The sequence below is a fragment of the Leucoraja erinacea genome, chromosome 2 (assembly GCF_028641065.1).
Source record: "Leucoraja erinacea ecotype New England chromosome 2, Leri_hhj_1, whole genome shotgun sequence".
In the NCBI taxonomy this organism is placed as follows: domain Eukaryota; kingdom Metazoa; phylum Chordata; class Chondrichthyes; order Rajiformes; family Rajidae; genus Leucoraja; species Leucoraja erinaceus.
The window spans coordinates 118023356-118043969 of NC_073378.1; the positions used below are offsets into that span (position 1 = coordinate 118023356).

General features: G+C 43.7%; 1 protein-coding gene across 1 annotated transcript in view; it reads right to left on the reverse strand.

The window, feature by feature from the left end:
• Positions 1 to 476: 476 nt before the first annotated feature.
• Positions 477 to 20614, reverse strand: part of ptprn2 (protein tyrosine phosphatase receptor type N2) — a 724318-nt gene continuing 704180 nt past the window's right edge. Inside the window, exons 22-23 of the mRNA XM_055664540.1 lie at positions 11153 to 11226; positions 477 to 6741 (exon numbers count right to left, since the gene is read on the reverse strand). Of these exons, the coding sequence (XP_055520515.1) occupies positions 6670 to 6741; positions 11153 to 11226 (146 nt within the window). The 3' untranslated portion in view covers positions 477 to 6669. The remainder of the gene's footprint in view (positions 6742 to 11152; positions 11227 to 20614) is intronic.

Sequence of the window (20614 nt, forward strand, 5' to 3'; positions counted from 1 at the left end):
CTGCCTGTCGCGCTGAGTTACTCCAGCATATTGTGTCTATCTCTGCTGTTCCTTCCTACACATTATACCCTTTATCCTGTTTCTGTACATGGTGGACGGCTTGATTGTAATCATAGATGTCTTTTCGCTGACTGAAGAGCATGCAAGAAAAAAACGTTTCACTATAACTTAGTACATGTGACAATAATAAACTAAACTAAACTGATAAATTTCCCCTCAGCGATTTCAAGTTGGCCCTTCGGCTGATTAAGTAACATTTTTTGCAAGTAAAATTCCCCTGCAGTAAAAGTTGAAGTGGTGCCAGTCTCCGTTCCAGTTTCCACCACTTTACAAACAATTCTTCATTCCAGGTATTTTTTTTTAAGAGGTAGCGCAAAATATTCTGTATATTTTATTGTTATATGTACAAGTAAATAGTTATAAATTAAAACAAAGTAGGTGAAGCAGCAGCAGCTGCAGAATGACCCAGCATTACTGGGTAGATCCAGACATCACGATGGTCACAAAGGTGTTCCGGGGTGGTGTTAGGTTTCCCTGAACAGAGGCCAGCAGGTAATATTGTTGAAATGCTGCCAAGTCTCAAACTGCCCACCCCATGAAAATGATGAAAATCCAATCTGATGTTCTAAACCGTGCCAAACTGAAGATGTAATTATGTTCTTTCTTTTGAAGCTCTTGCAGAATTTGCTGAATATGCTCACAAAATGTTTGAATTAGTTTAGTTTGGTTTAAAGATACAGCATGGAAACAGGCTGCCTGGCCCACCGAGTCCACGCCGACCTGTACTCCAAATTTTATGTTATCCCACTTTTGCATCCGATACACTAGGGGCAAAGGACAGAAGCCAATTAACCTACAAACATGCAGGTCTTTGGAATGTGGGAGGAAACCGGAGGACCCGGAGAAAACCCTTGCACAAGGAGAATGTACAAACTCCGTACAGGCAGCACACGCGGTCAGGATTGAAACTGGTCTCCGGCGCTGTAGGCAGCAACTCTACTGTTGCGCCATTGTGCCACCGTTAAAAAATTATGGAAATCCTATCCGATGATCAAAACTGTGCAAAATTGATGATTGTATCTGTGTACTTCAGGAAATAATTGAATTACTTTTATTTAGAAAATAATATCAAAGATTTGACATCCTTCTTTGGTTCAGTTCGGTGTTTATCATTAAAATATTTGGTCCCATTGGAAATGGGTTTGACATTATGTGTAGTGGATGGGCGATCTGATAAAGACATCATAGGTCAACAGCAGAAAATAATTACTGCTTCTTTTTCATCCCAGTGTGAATGAAGAATGCACTCAAAATGTAATTGAAATGCTCATGCCATGATGCATGAGTAATTCTTAGGAAAAATAACAAGTCTATCGTTTTACAACAATGTTGCCAGGACTCGAGGGTCTGAGCTACAGGGAGAGGTTGTGCAGGCTGGGATTCTATTCCTTGGAGCGCAGGAAGATGAAGGGTGATCTAATAGAGGTGTCTAATATTATGAGAGGAATCGATCGGGTGGACGCACAGAGTCTCTTGCCCAGAGTAGGGGAATTGAGAGCCAGAGGACATAGGTTTAAGAAGGAGGGAAAGATTTAAAAGGAATTTGAGGGGTAACTTTTTCATACAAAGGGTGGTGGGTTATATGGAACCAGCTGCCAGAGGAGGTAGTTGAGGCAGGCAATATTGCAATGTTTAAGAAACATTTAGACAGGTACATGGATAGGATAGGTTTAGAGGGATATTGGCCAAACACAGGCAGGAGGGACTAGTGTAGATGGGACATGTTGGTCAGTGTGGGCAAGTTGGGTTGAAGGCCTGTTTCCATGCTGCATGACTCTGACTCAATGACTCTAAGCTGGTTGTACAACAGTATGTGGAACTGGAAAGCACTGAAAATGACCCAGCCGCACCCATGGCTAATTGTCGATAGCTGACACTCACCGCGAATTTGGACTTCATCGAGCAAATAAAATTGGTTCTATTTTATGAAATAAAGCAGATCATTTATTGAATAAAAGGAAAGATCAATAAGAAGCGAGCATTAGGCTATTCAACACAAAATGAACCAACAAGTGAGTCTGAAAGAAATGCTGTCTTCATGAAGCCAAAAGAATTAAAATAGATTTGTATATGTGATGTCTTATATAACTAGGACTATTTACAGACAAAGACTATATATTCTGTTTCAACATCAAATCTGCAACAGACTGTAGTAGATCTCAGAATTGAATAAAGTAAAACACTTAGTATTTCTAACCACACGTCCACGATAGAAACTCGATCTGAAGTGGGAAACTCCTCAAATGGATGGGTTGAGGTCAAGTCATCTTGAGTGGGACGGGACAGAGCCTGGGAGGCAAGAATGTATGCATTTGGGTTGAATTTTGCTTTGTTTTCTTCGGCACAATGTGCCAGCCGTTTCCGTACACGGCTGAAGATTAAAGGCCCTGTCATGGTGCCTCCACAATAAGCAGCATTGGACCACATTGGTATAAAGCGGATGCAAAGTGATTGCTCGCTCTGCATTACTTGGTCAGTGTATACGGACTCACAACTGTGCTCTCAGTACTACACCAGTGCGATGTGCCATACTCAGGGGCAAGTGCATAGGTTGAAGTGGGCAGGGGGGTGGGGGAGGGTAGGAATGAGCCCAAAACTCTCCTTACAAAATGTACGATGTGATGTTTTGGGTGTGTATGCAGGCGTTCACTCGACACCAGCTGGAATGCATGGAAACACAGGGAACTGCAGATGCTGGAATCTTGAGCAAAACACAAAGTACTGGAATATCTCAGCAGTCAGGCAGCATCTGTGACGGGAATGAACAGACAATGTTTTGGGTCGGGAGCCTTCTTCGGTCTGAGGAAGGGTCCCAACCCATAACGTTGTCTCTCCATTCCCTCCACAGCAGCTGCCTGACCCGCTGACATCGATCATTTTGTGTTTCACCTATAACGCAGGCGTGGGAACTCTCCAAAATTCTGCAGATTCAATATCCTGCACCTTCACTTTAATACCCTTGATCTTTTGGACTGCTGTGTTGCACCCAGCAGATGTCCTACCATGATCACTTCTTTGTGATGGACTTCTGACCATCAAGACTAAGTGGTGCTGGCCTTAGGACTCATGAGTCAGCATAAGACTCGCTCATGAATCTATGTTGGATTCAAACTCACAGCTTGTATCAGGAGTAGTGTTTAGTTTAGTTTAGAGATACAATGTGGAAACGGGTTCTTTGGCCCACTGTGTCCATGCTGACCAGCGATCACCCGTACACTAGTTCTATCCTATGCACTAGGGACTATTTACAGACGCCAATCAACCTACAAACCTGCACATCTTTGGATTGTGTGTGGAAACCGGAGCACCCAGGGAAAACCCACTCAGTGACAGGGAGAGCATACAGGCTCCACACAGACAGCACCTGTAGTCAGGATCAAACCTGGGTCTCTGGCAGTGTGAGGTAGCTACACTACCCCTGCGCCACTGTGCCGCCCTGCTGTAACAAATACTTCTCCCAATGAAGATGCCAGCCACACAAGAGAGATATATCTCACTTATTGCAACCAAAGAAGAATTGAAGACTATTAGTTGAGCAAAGACTGCAGGGATCCTGAGGTTCCATTGACATTAAGCTCAGACAAGCACACTCACTTTTTCACTGTGTCTATGAAAGCCAGATTGAAAGAAAGCTACGCTTTCCCACAGACTTAACCACCCCCCTCACTCCGCTGACCATGTTCATTTGTTTGCGAAATGTCAGGGATTTATTCTGAGTTCGAAAAGTACCATTATTATATTGTCCCCTCCATTCTGCAGTTAACACAGCAGCAAAGGAGATAAAGTGCTGTAGTTCTGTTTGACACTGGATAAGGGATGAATCACTGGACTCATGCCGTGCGCAGTTCTCAGCCTTATTTATTATCCTAGGCTGAAATGAGCAATTACACTCTCCCAATGAATATATCCTAGGCAAGATATTTCTGAGAACTGAGGAATCAAACATTACATAAGCAAAGAATGAAATAATTCAAAACCAAGGAAATGCTACAAATTCACTCACTGCTTGCCTTTGGCTAACTATAAGTCCAAAATCATATTTGAATTAATATTTTTTGCTTATGTGACCAGCAGTGACTGTAGTTTGTCTGCCTAAATCAGACATTGAAAAATTCACAGGAGGAACAGAGAGATTCCAACATAAAGGATTGGGAGCATGGTTACAATAGAGGGTGAGGGGGGCTCATTGAAGCTTGCCGAATATTGAAAGGGCTGGATCGAATTGATGTGGAGATGATGTTTCTACTCGTGAGAAGGACTATGCCAGAGGTCTGCCTCAGCAATTAAGGATGTTCCTTTAAGGAGGAGATAATGAGGATTTCTTCAGTCAGAGTGTGGTGAATCTGTGGAATTCTTTGCCACAGAGGGTTTTGGAGGCCAAGTCAATGGATATTTTTAAGGCGGAGATAGATAGAATCTTGATTAATAGGGGTGTCAGGATTTATGGGGAGAAGACAGGAGAATGGGGTTAAGAAGGAGTGATAGATCAACCATGATTGGATGGCGGAGTAGACTTGATGGGCCGAATGGCCTAACTCTGCTATCACTTATGAACTTATGAACTACAATGGCACGGAATCACTACAGAGTGAATCTATAATCTCGGGCATTGGGGAGTCTTGGAAGGTGCTAGGACTAAAAACCAGGTTTGGCAGCATCCCTGGAGAACATGGATCTGTGATAGGTGACGTCTTGACCCGAAGCGTCACCTATCCATGTTCTCTGGATATACTACCTGACCTGCTGAGTTACTCAAGCGCTTTGTGTCCTTTTGTTTGGCAAGGTTTGGCAAGATAGATTGCTATCTTATTTACAGTAGTGCAACAGTAGTGCATCGGTAGAGTTGCTGCTTTACAGTGCCAGATACTATGGGGTGCTGTCAGTATGGAATTTGCACGTTCTCCCTGTGACCATGTGGGTTATCCCCGGGTGCTCCGGTTTCCTCCCACACTCCAAAGACATAAACGTTTACAGGTTAATGCATTTCGTTGTCTCTGTACTGTACACTGACAATGACAATTAAAATTGAATCTGAATCTGAATCTGAATCTGTATCTCTCTAAGGAAAGGAGAACCTCCACATATAACCAATTGTAGAATCTCCTTAAATTATCCAACTCTGTTATCAACTTCCTTGCTAAAAAGTATCCTTTCAAGTATTCCAAAGATCATATTTTGTGTGTTAAGGCAACATCTCAGGAGAAAAGGAATAGGTGATGTTTTGGGTCGAGACCCTTCTTCAGGTCTGACCCGTTAAGTTGCTCCACCTTTTTGTGTCTATCTTTGGTTTAAACCAACATCTGCGGTTCCTTCCTACACATCTTATTTTGTGTGTCAGAGCTGCATTTGAAATAATTACCAGTGGTCAACTCCCAGGATAGATAAGCATAGTTATGCAACAATGGACTTGTGTGAGTTTTGTGTGCAGATTTGGTCTTCAAACTTGAGGAAGGACATTCTTGCTATTGAGGGAGTGCAGCGTAGGTTCACAAGGTTAATTCCCTGGATGGCGGGACTGTCATATGTTGATAGAATGGAGCGGCTGGGCTTGTTTACTCTGGAATTTAGAAGGATGAGAGGTCATCTTATTGAAGCATATAAGATTATTAAGGGTTTGGACACACAAGAGTCAGGAAACGTGTTCCCAATGTTGGGGGAGTCCAGAACCAGGGGCCATAGTTTAAGAATAAGGGGTAAGCCATTTAGAACAGAGATGGGAAAACACTTTTTCACAAAGAGAGTTGTGAGTCTGTGGAATTCTCTGCCTCAGAGGGCGGTGGAGGCTGGTTCTCTGGATACTTTCAGGAGAGAGTTAGCCATGAGTTAAGGGATATGGTGAGAAGGCAGGAACGTGGTACTGATTGATGATGATCAGCCATGATCACATTGAATGGCAGTGCTGGCTCGAAGGGCCGAATGGCCTATTCCTGCACCTATTGTCTATTGCCTACTAGACGGGACCACAGCTGCAAGTTGCACTCCTTTTGTGTGAGGTCAGATACTGTGGCACAATGGTGAGATTACTTCTTGCAGAGCTGGAATCACATGAGTATTATGAAATACCAATCAGATTCATCAACTGATTTAATATACTGTGAAAATAATACTGAGAAGCCTCGCCATATTTTGGTCTAACACTGAAATTAATAAAAAATTAAAAGGTTCCTTTTGCAAAATACTTCAAATTTGCTAATGATTGGATGAGTGTAGATAATGTGTAGGCAGCAGGAATTAAAGTCAATTTGGCATCATGTTCAGCAAAGACATCATGGGCCGAAGGGTCTGTTCCTGTGTTGTACTATATTCTATGTTCTATGACTAAAATCTGTGTGATTCCAGATTATCTCCTTTGTGGGCTATTGTTTCTAGTTCTGTCCTGTCCCAAAAAAGTATATATACAAACACTTAGTTCCTCCTACTTTGAAACCGTTCAGAGATTATTGTTTTGAGCTAAGAATTGCATCAAATACAGATGTTGAAGGGACACACTTTCTAAAGTTGTTAATGTAAAAAGTTACACAGCTAAGATCAGAGCACGTTTCTACAACAGTCATGGAGACCAGCAGGATTAAGGTGTTGGAACCAGGAGATGCGATCTCTGGTGGCTTCTCACTGCGGAAGGGCCTTCAGGATAGCGTTCACCTCCTCAGCTACCGACGTCAGCGCAAACTCAAACTGCTCCTGTAGAAAATAAACCCAATACAGTTAGAATAGATTGCTATCTTATTTACAGTAGTGCAACAGTAGTGCATCGGTAGAGTTGCTGCTTTACAGTGCCAGATACTATGGGGTGCTGTCAGTATGGAATTTGCACGTTCTCCCTGTGACCATGTGGGTTATCCCCGGGTGCTCCGGTTTCCTCCCACACTCCGAAGACATAAAAGTTTACAGGTTAATATTGGTTTGGTTAAAATTGTAAATAGTTCTAGTGTACAGGGTGATCGGTGTCGGTGTGGACTCGGTGAGCCAAAGGGCCTATTCCCGCACTGTGTCTCTAAAGTCTAAAGTAAACAGGCGCAGCATTTAGGAAACCATTTCCCTTATACATTATTCATATTATACATGCAAAAAGAAGTTGGGAGGTCATGTTACAATTATATAAGATATTGGTGAGGCCACATTTCGAGCATTGTGTTCAGTTTTTGGTCAGCATGTTACAGCACATGTGTTGTCAAACTTGAATGGATGCAGAAAAGATTTACCAGAATTATTGTCAGGACTCGAGGGGCTAACCTACAGGGAGATGATGAGCAGGCTAGGGCTTTATTCCTTGGAGCTCAGGAGCATGAGAGGTGATCTTATTTATACAGGTGTATTAAAAAATGAGTGAAGTCAATTGGGTAAGCGCACATGTCTTTTGCCCATAGTAGGGGAATCGAGAACCAGAGGACATAGGTTTAAGGTGAAGGAGGAAAGATTTAATGAGAACCTGAGGGATAACTTTTTACACAATGGGTGGTGGGTGTCTGGAACAAGCTGCCGGAGGAGATAGTTGAGACATGTGCTATTGCAACGTTTAAGAAACATTTGGACAGGTTCCCAGATAGGGCAGGTTTAGAGGGATATGGGCCAAAAGCAGGTAGATGGGACTAGTGTAGATGGGGCATGGTGGTCGGCGTGATACAACCAAACAGCATTCATTTCCCCTCTCCAGAAAGCCTGCCATGCCATTTCAGGGCCACATGTGGACAGCTCGATTGTAATCATGTATAGTCTTTCCGCTATTTGGATAGCTCACAACATTAAAGCTTTTCAATGTACCGTGACAACAAACTGGAAAAAAATACGTTGCTTTTATTTATGTTTGCCCAACTTGAGCAACTCAGATGTGTTCTTCATGATAATCAAATAGTTTTATAATTTTCTCAATTCCAAACTTTATTTTGTGTAGATTGGATTTAAATCCATTTTTGGATTCCAACTCATGTTTCTGGATTATCAGTCCAATACTGTATTCCCAACATTTTGACAAGTGCTCTTTGAATTTTCAACCAAAGACTTATTAAAGTTCCACAGAGACCGATGCTGTTGACATTTATTATGCTTCCAGTTTTTACATGTTCTCTCCTCAGCTCAAACCCTCCGGACCCAGTAATATCCTTTTTGTGCAAACTTTCCAGTTTAAAGACATCCTTCCAAAAGGCAATTAAGGAAGGGCAAACATTGTTAGTGATGCCTTGATTCTGAAAAAAAAAACCCAACTCAGGCCTGGTACATGCATAGGAAACGTTTAGTGGAATATGGGCCAAATGTGGGCAGATGGGACTAGTGTTGAAGGGGCATCTTGGTTGGCTTAGGCAGGTTGGGCTGAAGGGCCTGTTTCTCTGCTGTATGACTATGATTCTATAATTCAGACTGGCCACTCAGTGTCATAGATTGAGTCATAGAGTCATACAGCGTGGAAACTGACCCTTCGGCCCAAATTGACTACGCCGACCAATCTACACTAGTCCTACCTGCCCTACTTGGCCCATAACCCTCTAAACCTTCTAAATCTTATCCATGTACCCATCCAAATGTTTCTTAAATGTTATGATAGTACCTACCTCAACTACCTCCCCTGCCAGCTCGTTTCATATGCACACAACCCTTTGTGTAAAAAAGTAATTCCTCGGGTTTCTATTAAATCTTTCCCCCCTCACCTTAAACCTATGTCCCCTGATTCTCAAGCGGTCATTGGAGGCCTCAGCAGGACGCCCTTCCTGAGGGTCCTGAATGTCCCTACTCTGGGCAAAAGGAATAGTTGTTTTCCGAAAATTATAACTACTCTTTAATTCAAAATTCCCACATGCACTGACTTCACTGCCCAACACCCGGACCTTCCATCTGTATATATGTATATATGTATATAGCGCCGCAGAAATTGTGCACCTATCCCCCCCCCCCCCACCCCCCCCCCCCCCCCTTCTCTTTGTGCATTTACCTGATGTGTTCACAGTGTATTATAATGGTGACTATACACAGTGAATGGTGGCAATGGCAAGATGCTCGAATCCAACCCAGTCATCACGGTAATAACCATTGCAGACTGTAGGAATTGGGGCTGATTTCCCACCTATTAAAGCTTACCCCAACTAATTTGAGTTATGGGGATGACTCATTTCCCCTTATGCTGTATGTGATTTTATTTCAAACACTTGAAATAAAATCAAACGGCGTAGAGATGGGATGTGCACTCAGTAGGAAGGAAGTCCGTTTTAGAGAGAATAGTTCCAATAAAGGCTGATCTGCCTCTTCTCAGCTCTCCATAGATCTACTGTGCATATCGAATGCATCTCATTTCCCATTTCCCCTTTGATAGAACCTGCGATAATGTTTTAATCAGTTGACTTGCTGCTGAAACATTACCAAAATTGCGTTTAGCTTTAAATGCAAAGAAGCTTTTTGTTGAAATAAGTACGCCCCTTTGACAGAGCTAATCTAGTCAATGGTCATAAGTGGGGTTGATAGTAAATGAAACTAGTACCAACTCTCTATTTCTACTTTAGTTTTGTTTAGAGATACAGCACAGAAACAGGCCCTTCGGCCCACTGAGTTCGCGCTGACTAGCGATCCTACACACTAACACTATCCGACACACACTGGGGACAATTTACACATTTTTCAGAGGCCATTTAACCTACAAACCTGTACGTCTTTGGAGTGTGTGGAGGAAACGAGAGCACCCAGAAACCTATGCAGTCACAGGGGGAACGTACAAACGCCGTACAGCAGCGCCCGTGGTCGGGATTGAACCCGGGTCTCTGGCGCTGTAAGGCAGCAACTCTACCGCTGCACCACTGGTTTTTTTTTAACACGACTCACCATAATTGACATTTCAAACCTGACTTGCAATCCACAGATACAAATGAGTTCCAGGCCCTTTTAAGTCTTCATTTGTATTCAGTGATGTGAATGCATGGTTTGTTTAGATCCATCAAAAAACAAACCCAGAACTCTCCCCAGAGAACCTCCTGCTGGTCTGTAATTAGATATTTATAATTCACCACGCGTCTGAATAAATAAATTAGAGTGTGCAAGGAGGCATGTTGTTGCCTAGCAGCAGTTTGGAGCAAGCTTCCGCCATGATTAGGATTCTTCTACCCGGGTACATGACTCAGAGCAGCAACTTGATTTGGTCCTTTTGGATACGCAAGAGATAGTGAGGGGTAAGCTTATATCAAACCTGTCTCAAAAGACACTATGACATTGAGCAAATGTTACCATTTGCAGAATGAATAAATGATTAAGATTTCATCTCCAACCCCCCCTTTTTTTTAGTTTAGGGATACAGTGCAGAATCAAGCCATTCGGCCCATCGAATCTGCACCGACCAGCGATCCCCGTGTACTAACACTATTCTACCCACCAGGGACAATTTACAATTTTTACCGCAGCTAATTAACCTACAAACCTGTACGTCTTCGAGAAAACTGGAGCACCCGGAGAAAAGGCAGATGATCACGAGTGAATGAACAAACTCCATACAGACGGCACCTATGGTCAGGATCGAACCCGGGTCTCTGGCGCTGTGAGGCAGCAACTCTACCACTGCACCACCCACTGTAGCACTCTCTTTCTAATACTTACTGATTTGCTATACAATTTCCAACTTTATTCAGGGTCACAGGTTATTTAATACCTGCCTGGTTTAACCCTACTTCGCCTGAAAGTAGAGGGTGGGGGGGGGGGGGGGGGGGGGGGGGGGTAGGGGGTGGGGGGGGGGGGGGGGGGGGGGGGGGGGGTTACTGGAGACAGCAAAATGCCAGAACAAATCAGGGCCGGCAACAGATGACCAAGGGAAGGTGGAGCCCATGTGGCCATTGTTAGCTGGGAAAGAGGTGATAACAAAGGGATACAGGGATGTGAACAGTGGAACTAGTAGGATGGCAAGTAGAACTTGGGTGTGGGAGGGTGGTGATGGAGAGGGGTGGTCGAGGAGGGTGGGGGAGGGGGATGGGGAGGGAATGCAGGTGTTGCTCCAAATGAGAGAAATCGACGTTCCGCTACGCTGACTACCCTGCTGGGCAACTGCAGCAGGTTAGAGACTATTGAGTGTAGTCTCGTCTCATGAATTAACTCTTCCAGTCACCTGAAATTCAATTTAGCTTACCTTAGTCTGTACCATCATGGGTCTCTGATCTCGCAGATGTTCCAGTGTAGCAGCTATATCAATCTCCTTAGCACCTGTAACAAGCCAGAAATCGAAGTGATTGTAAAGTGTGCCATCATATCTGTAAAGCCCGTGCACCTTCACTGGTTCATAAGTCATATGAGCAGAATTAGGCCAATCGGCCCACCTTGTCTACTCCGTCATTCAATCACGGCTCATCTATCTTTTCCTCTCAACCCCCCGTTCTCCTGCCTTATCCCCATATGTTCCGACACCCTTGATAGAGTTCACTCTGCTCCCCCTCAATGCCATCCGCACCACACAACTCACACTCAAGCTTAAGATTTTATTTTCTCCCTTAAAAGCGAGGCAGAGGAGAATAACTGTGCACCAGGTTCAGCACAGATGTAGCGGGCTGAATGGCCTGTTTCTGTGCTGTACTCTATACGTACGTTTAAAATCACTGACCAATTATTTGCGTCGAATAGCATTATCATTAGGATTTCAGTAATTGGCTCTGAAACAGTTGCGTCATGTCCTTTCAGATAGGGCTGAAGGGTTCCAGAACCAGAGATCACAACCTCGATATACGGAGCATGTTATTTAGACCCAAGATAAAGATACATTTCTTCATCCATAGTGATGAATCTATGGAATTCTTCAGCACAGAAGGCAGTTGAGGCCAAGACATTAAATATATTCAAGAAAGAGGTGGATGGACTTCTTAATATTATTGGGCTGGTGAGTTATGGGGAGAAGGTGGGAACAGGGCACCTGAGGTGGGATGATCAGCTATGACCATGTAGAATGGAGGAAGAGGCCCAAAGGATCACAGTGCCAATTCGTGCTCCTATGTTCTATGCTGCTTCCCAGGAATGGGCAGCAAATGCCAACTGTGCTGGATGAGTTAACTTTAGAGAATGATTTTAGATGTTCAAAATTCTGCCTAATCAAACAGCTGTACAACTTTCAAATTATTGATTGTTTGTCTTCTATAAAATGTATATTTGGATGTGTAAGTACAAGGCGTGGTTGGTAAGTTTGCAAATAACACCAACATAAGAAGTATTCTGGACAATGAAGATGGTTATCAAGGTTGCCCACCTGATCAGCTGGGTAAATGGGCTGAGGACTTTAAGTCATATAGGTGTGAGGTGTTACATTTTGAATAGTCAAAATCCTCTGCAGGATTTCCATTGTGAATGGTAGGGCCCTGTGGAGTATTGTAGAGCAGATGGATCTAAGAGCACAAGTATAATAGTTCCCTGAAAATGGCATCGCAGATAGCTGGGGTGATGAAGAAAGATTTTGGCACGTTATCGTGTAGAAGTTGGATGTTTAAGGTGAGAGGGGACTGGTTTAATAGGAACCTGATGTGCAATCAGAATGGTGGCTATATGGAATGAGCTGGCAGAGGAAGTAGTTGTGGCAGGTAAAATATCAACATTTAAAGGATATTTGGACATGTACATGGATCGGAAAAGTTTAGAGAAATATGGGCCAAGCCTAGGTAACTGGGTTGTTTAAGAAGGAACTGCAGATGCTGGAAAATCGAAGGTACACAAAAATGCTGGAGAAACTCAGCGGGTGCAGCAGCATCTATGGAGTGAAAGAAATAGGCAACGTTTCGGGCCGAAACGTTGACGGGTCTGAAGAAGGGTTTTGGCCTGAAATACTGGATCAGCAAAGAGAAATTACAGGAGGAACTCAGCAGATCGAGCAGCATGTGATGAGATAAAGGAATCGTGGACGGCTTGGCCCGAGACCCTGCTCAGGGCCACAGAGTGAGTGCTGGGCCATGAGAAAGTAGCACGTGCAGAGAACTCCTTTTTACTTTCTTGTCCCCGCCCACCCCCGCCCCCGATCAGTCGGAAGAAGGGTTTCGGCCCGAAACGTTGCCTATTTCCTTCGCTCCATAGATGCTGCTGCACCCGCTGAGTTTCTCCAGCTTTTTTGTGTAACCTTCGATTCCCTGCTCAGGACACAGAGTGCAGTTCCTTCTTAAAGTAGCACGTGCAGAGAAGTTGGCTTGACCTGAAACAGCGATTGTCCAGTGCTTCGAAGGGGGCAGGTTTTCAGTGGAAAACCAAGTAAAAAGTTAGGAACCCTAACAAATAGTTGCTGCTGAGTCCTTAATGCATATTCCATTATCGTGGCTCTGTAAACTGCGTCTCATCTATCACAAGAAACACTAATTTAGCAGTTCAACACACTTTACATTGGCAGTAATCAATCAATAATTATCAGTGTTACAGTAATCACCTTGTCAAATCCCTAAAGCTGCCTTCCCAACTCTTGTCCTTTCACCTTTCCATTCTAATCGTGGCCAAAATCACTTATTAATGAAAGCCAGAATGGGAAACTCACCCAACATTTACCTAATTACTGATAATAAATCTGGCGGCTACCTCTTCTGTCATTTTCTTTTGTTTTAAAAAAAAAGCTGCATTTTACATAAATATTCATTAAAAACACACTTCCTGCAAGGGCAGCATGTGTTCTGCAGGATGTGCAAATTCCTGGCATTGTGCAGTTAATTGCCCTTGTGTTGTTCCTGCTCAGTTTAATATGGCTCGAATTTAGTGTGACAGTAAAGAGGGTGTTAAGATTCCAAGGCCGCACACACTTTGAAAGAGATTCAGCCATGTGACTTGAATTGATGCACATGCATTAACGGCTTCAGGGTCATTATGCAAAGACAAAAGTGTGCCACTGACAACTGGGTTGAGCATTGAACAAATGATACTCTTGTTTGTCAATGTGGCAGTTGCCGCAGATACCCCAGCGCTGACTGTTTGCTCTGCGAGGAGCTGGATTTGTGACAGAAGAGGTCACACTCACCTGCTTCTGGGACAATCAGCAACCTCCATAATGTTTGGGACAAAGACCCAAACATTTCTTTATTTGCCTCTGTACTCCACAATTTGAGATTTGTAATAGAAAAAAATCACATGTGGTTAAAGTGCACATTGTCAAATTTTAATAAAGGGCATTTTTATACATTTTGGTTTCACCATGTAGAAATTACAGCAGTGTTTATACATAGTCCCCCATTTCAGGGCACCATAATGTTTGGACACAGCAATATCATGTAAATTAAAGTAGTCATGTTTAGTATTTTGTTGCATACCCTTTGCATGCAATGACTGCTTGAAGTCTGCGATTCATGGACATCACCAGTTGCTGGGTGTCTTCTCTGGTGATGCTCTGCCAGGTCTGTATTGCAGCCATCTTTAATTTATGCTTGTTTTGGGGGCTAGTCCCTTTCAGTTTTCTCTTCAGCATATAAAAGACATGCTCAATTGGGTTCAGATCAGGTAATTGACTTGGCTACTCAAGAAATTACAATTTTTTAGCTTTGAAAAACTCCTTTGTTGCTTTAGCAGTATGTTTAGCAGACCAAATGGTGCCAGCACAATAACCTGGCCCTCAATACCAGCAAAACCAAGGAACTGATTGTGGATTTTGGAAGAGGTAGGATGAGGACCCACAGTCCCATGTATATCAATGGGTCGATCGTGGAAAGGGTCAAGAGCTTCAAATTCCTGGGCGTGCACATCTCTGAAGATCTATCCTGGTCCGAGAACACTGATGCAATCATAAAGAAAGCACATCAGTGCCTCTACTTCCTGAGAAGATTAAGGAGAGTCGGTATGTCAAGGAGGACTCTCTCTAACTTCTACAGGTGCACAGTAGAGACCATGCTGACCGGTTGCATCGTTGCTTGGTTCGGCAACCCAAGCGCCCAGGGGCGGAAAAGACTACAAAAAGTAGTAAACACTGCCCAGTCCATCATCGGCTCTGACCTCCCTACCATTGAGGGGATCTATCGCAGTTGCTGCCTCAAAAAGGCTGGCACTATCATCAAGGACCCACACCATCCTGGCCACACACTCATCTCCCCGCTACCTTCAGGTAGAAGGTACAGGAGCCTGAAGACTGCAACAACCAGGTTCAGAAACAATTACTTCCCCACAGCCATCAGGCTAACAAACTCAACTCAAACAAAACTGTGAACATTAATAGCCCATTATCTGTTTATTTGCACTTTATCTGTTTTATTTATTCATATGTGTATATATTTATACAATGGTATATGGACACACTGATCTGTTCCGTATTCATGCCTACTATGTTCTGTTGTGCTGAAGCAAAGCAAGTATTTCATTGTCCTATCTGGGACACATGACAATAAACTCTCTTGAATCTTGAATCTTGAATCATGTTTGGGATCATTGTCTTGCTGTAGAATGAGCCACCGGCCAATGAGTTTTGAGGCATTTATTTGACCTTGAGCAGATAGGATGTGTCTATACACTTCAGAATTCATTATGCTACTACCATCAGCAGTTGTATCATCAATGACAATAAATGAGCCAGTACCTTCAGCAGCCATACATGGCCAGCTGGCTTCAGCTGTGGAGATATTCCTTGGCCTGTCAGTCCCATTGCGATTAATAAGCTCAGCAGTGCTCTCGTTCTTCTTAATGATGTTCCAAACAGTTGATTTTGGCAAGCCTAAGGTTTGGCTGATGTTTCTAAGTTTTATTCTTGTTTCTCAGTCTCATAATGGCTTCTTTGACTTTTATTAGCACAATTTTGGTCCTCATGCTGATAAACAGCAATAAAAGTTTCTAAAGGTGGTGGAAAGACTGGAGGAAAGACTAGGTGCTGAGCACTCTCTTATATCTCCATTAAGGAGACAATTAAACACACCTGAGCAATTACAAACGCCTGTGAAGCCAGGTGTCCCAAAAATTATAGTGCCCTGAAATGGAGGGACTATGTATAAACGCAGCTGTAATTTCTACATGGTGAAACCACAATGTATAAAAATGGCCTTTAATAAAATCTGACAATGTGCACTTTAAACACATGTGATTTTTTCTATTACAAATCTCAAATTGTGGAGTACAGAGGCAAATGCCTGTTCTGTTGTGCTGAAGCAAAGCATTAATTTCATTGTCCTATCAGGGACACATGACAATAAACTCACTTGAACTTGAAATAAATAAATGATGGGTCTTTGTCCCAAACATTATGGAGGACACTGTACCTGGCACGCTGAAAGACACAAGGTGCTGGAGTGACTCTGCAGGTCAGGGAGCATCTCTGTAGTGCATGACTGGGTGACGGTTTGCCGGCACCTCTCCGATACGCTGTGTGGTTGAACATACAACAATACAGCACAGGAACGGGCTCTTCGGCCCCTAATCATCGTACCGAACATGACGCCAAGTCACCTGCCTGTACGTGATCCATATACCTCTATTGTCTGCATTTCAATCTATCTATCTGAAAGTGTAAGAAACATAGAAACATAGAAATTAGGTGCAGGAGTAGGCCATTCGGCCCTTCGAGCCTGCACCGCCATTCAATATGATCATGGCTGATCATCCAACTCAGTACCCCGTACCTGCCTTCTCTCCATACCCTCTGATCCCCTTGGCCACAAGGGCCACATCTAACTCCCTCTTAAATATAGCCAATGAACTGGCCTCAACTACCCTCTGTGGCAGAGAGTTCCAGAGATTCACCACTCTCTGTGTGAAAAAAAATTCTCCTCATCTCGGTTCTAAAGGATTTCCCCCTTATCCCTAAGCTGTGACCCCTTGTCCTGGACTTCCCCAACATCGGGAACAATCTTCCTGCATCTAGCCTGTCCAACCCCTTAAGAATTTTGTAAGTTTCTATAAGATCCCCTCTCAATCTCCTAAATTCTAGAGAGTTTAAACCAAGTCTATCCAGTCTTTCTTCATAAGACAGTCCTGACATACCCAGGAATCAGTCTGGTGAACCTTCTCTGCACTCCCTCTATGGCAATAATGTCCTTCCTCAGATTTGCTGGAGTACTGCACGCAATACTCCAGGTGTGGTCTCACCAAGACCCTGTACAACTGCAGTAGAACCTCCCTGCTCCTATACGCAAATCCTCTTGCTATGAAAGCCAACATACCATTTGCTTTCTTTACTGCCTGCTGCACCTGCATGCCTACCTTCAATGACTGGTGTACCATGACACCCAGGTCTCGCTGTATCTCCCCCTTTCCCAATCGGCCACCATTTAGATAATAATCTGCTTTCCCGTTTTTGCCACCAAAATGGATAACCTCACATTTATCCACATTATACTGCATCTGCCAAACATTTGCCCACTCACCCAGCCTATCCAAGTCACCTTGCAGTCTCCTAGCATCCTCCTCACACCTAACACTGCCCCCCAGCTTAGTGTCATCCGCAAACTTGGAGATATTGCCTTCAATTCCCTCATCCAGATCATTAATATATATTGTAAATAGCTGGGGTCCCAGTACTGAGCCTTGCGGTACCCCACTAGTCACTGCCTGCCATTGTGAAAAGGACCCGTTTACTCCTACTCTTTGCTTCCTGTTTGCCAGCCAGTTCTCTATCCACATCAATACTGAACCCCCAATGCCTTGTGCTTTATGTTTGTATACTAATCTCTTATGTGGGACCTTGTCGAAAGCCTTCTGGAAGTCCAGATACACCACATCCACTGGTTCTCCCCTATCCACGCTACTGGTTACATCCTCGAAAAATTCTATAAGATTCGTCAGACATGATTTACCTTTCGTAAATCCATGCTGACTTTGTCCAATGATTTCACCACTTTCCAAATGTGCTGCTATCCCATCTTTAATAACTAGCAGTTTCCCCACTACCGATGTTAGACTAACTGGTCTGTAATTCCCCGTTTTCTCTCTCCCTCCCTTCTTAAAAAGTGGGGTTACGTTTGCTACCCGCCAATCCTCTGGAACTACTCCAGAATCTAAAGAGTTTTGAAAGATTATTACTAATGCATCCACTATTTCTGGAGCTACTTCCTTAAGTACTCTGGGATGCAGCCTATCTGGCCCTGGGGATTTATCGGCCTTTAATCCATTCAATTTACCCAACACCACTTCCCGACTAACCTGGATTTCACACAATTCCTCCACCTCCTTTGACCCGCGGGCCCCTGCTATTTCCGGCAGATCATTTATGTCTTCCTTAGTGAAGACGGAACCAAAGTAGTTATTCAATTGGTCCGCCATATCCTGGTTCCCCATGATCAACTCACCTGTTTCTGACTGAAAGGGACCTACATTTGTTTTAACTAATCTCTTTCTTCTCACATATCTATAAAAACTTTTGCAGTCAGTTTTTATGTTCCCTGCTAGTTTTCTTTCATAATCCATTTTTCCTTTCCTAATTAAGCCCTTCGTCCTCCTCTGCTGGTCTCTGAATTTCTCCCAGTTCTCCGGTATGCTGCTTTTTCTGGCTAGTTTGTACGCATCATCCTTTGCTTTGATACTAAAGGAACTGCAGACAGTGGCGAACTGGCCATGGTGTCAGCTTGCCCGATGGCAAGTGGGCCCCGGATGAAGTAGGCCCCCTTTGTCTCCTGGCAACCAATGTTTTTAGACCCAGTCCGCCACTGACTGCAGATGCTGGTTTAAACCGGATAGCCACCCTCTTTAATGCCATTCTCGTATCTATCTCCATCACCACCCCTGGCAATGCGTTTCAGGCCTCCACCACTCTGTGTGTGTAAAAACCTGTCCCACACATCTCCATTAAACTTTCCCCCCTTCATCTTATAGCCATGCCTTCTAGTGTTGGACACCTCCACCCTGTCTCGAATGTTGAGAACTCTCCAGGACATAGCTTTGAGGTGACAGTGACAAAGTTTAACACATATGTGCAGTGCAAATGTTTTCAATATAGAGGGAGGCAAGTGCCTGGAACACATTGCTGGGGGTTGTGGTGGAGGCAGATATGATAGTGACATTTAAAGGACATTTGAATAGGCATATGGATATGCAGGGAATGGAGGGATATGGATTATGTGCAGGCAGACAAGTTGGTCTTGGCATGTTCAGCAATGGACATTGTGGGCCGAAGTTCCTGAACCATATTGTTTTGTGCTGTAACTCCGGGATCTCACCTGCATGGACACGCTGATCTGTTCTGCATTCATGCCTTCTATATTCTGTTGTGCTGAAGCAAAGCAAGAATTTCATTGTCCTATCTGGGACACATGCCAATAAACTCTCTTGAAGCTTGAATCTTCTCCACTAAAAGCATTCGTCAAGAAGCCTTCGAGACTTTAGAGATACAGCACAGGAACAGTCCCTTTGGCCCACCATATCTGCGTTGACCAGTAATCCCTGTACACTAGCACTATCCTACACACAAGGGACAATTTACAATGTTACCGAAGCCCATTAACCTACAAACCTGCATGTCTTTGAAGTGAGGGAGGAAACCGGACACACAGAGAAAATGTACTCAGTTACAAGGAGATCGTACAGACACCGTACATACAGCACCCGCTGTCAGGATGGAACCCAGGTCTATGGCGCTGTAAGGCAGCAACTCTATCACTGTGACAATACAGGTAGAAGCTGGATATTGGATGTGAAGAATTTGCAACATACAGTTGTATAAAGAGATGGACACTCGTGGCAGGGAGTGGCCAAGGTTGTATTATGGAGTCTTGCAGTTCTTTCTTTGTAGACAAAAAGATGCCAGCACTTTATCAGTTAAAAATTAAGCTAGATTTAGCAATAATATTTCAACTGACCCAGCGTTGGGGACATTTTAACTAATAATGTTATAACTGAAATAAATCTAAATCTATAAATGTTCCAACCCATTAATTTCCGCTATCCATTAGCTGAGCACGATAATTAAACATACATGTCACCTTTGAGGTGTCAGTATGACATACCGATAGATATCACCACCTCCAAAAAATGCACTGGAACTTTAGAACTTAGAATAGTACATCTCAAGAACAGGCCCATTGACCCACAATCTCCATGCCGAACATGTTGTCAAGACCATTGTTTATCTATCTGTACATGATCCATATCTTTCCATTCTCTGTCTATTAATACGCCAATCCAAAAACCTACTAACTGCCCTTATCACATCTACCTCAGCCACCAACCCTGGCCGAGCGTTCCCGGAACGCACCTTGACAATAATCTCACCTTGAACCCCTCCTTTCACCACATCTCCTTTAAACTTTGTTCCCCCTGACCTTTAAGCCGTGCCCTCTAGTATTTGATTTTTCCATCCTGAGTAATAGGTTCTGACTGTCTACCTCATCTATGCCTCTCATAATTTTCTATACTTCGACCAGGTCTCCCCGCAACCTCTGGTGTTCCAAAGGAAAAAAAATCATGTCTGTCTAACCTCTCCCTGTAGGTAATACCCCCTCATCCAGGCAACATTCTGGTAAACATCCTCGGAATTCCTTCCTCAAGCCTCCACTTCCCTGTAATGGGCCGACCAAAACTGAACACAATATTCCAAGTGTGGCCTAACCAAAGTCCTATAGAGCCAGTGGCGGACTGGCCAGGGTGTCAGCTTGCCCGATGGCAAGTGGGCCCCTGATGAAGTGATAGCAAGTGATGGCAAGTGGGTCCCTGTTAAATGATAGCATTGTAGTTG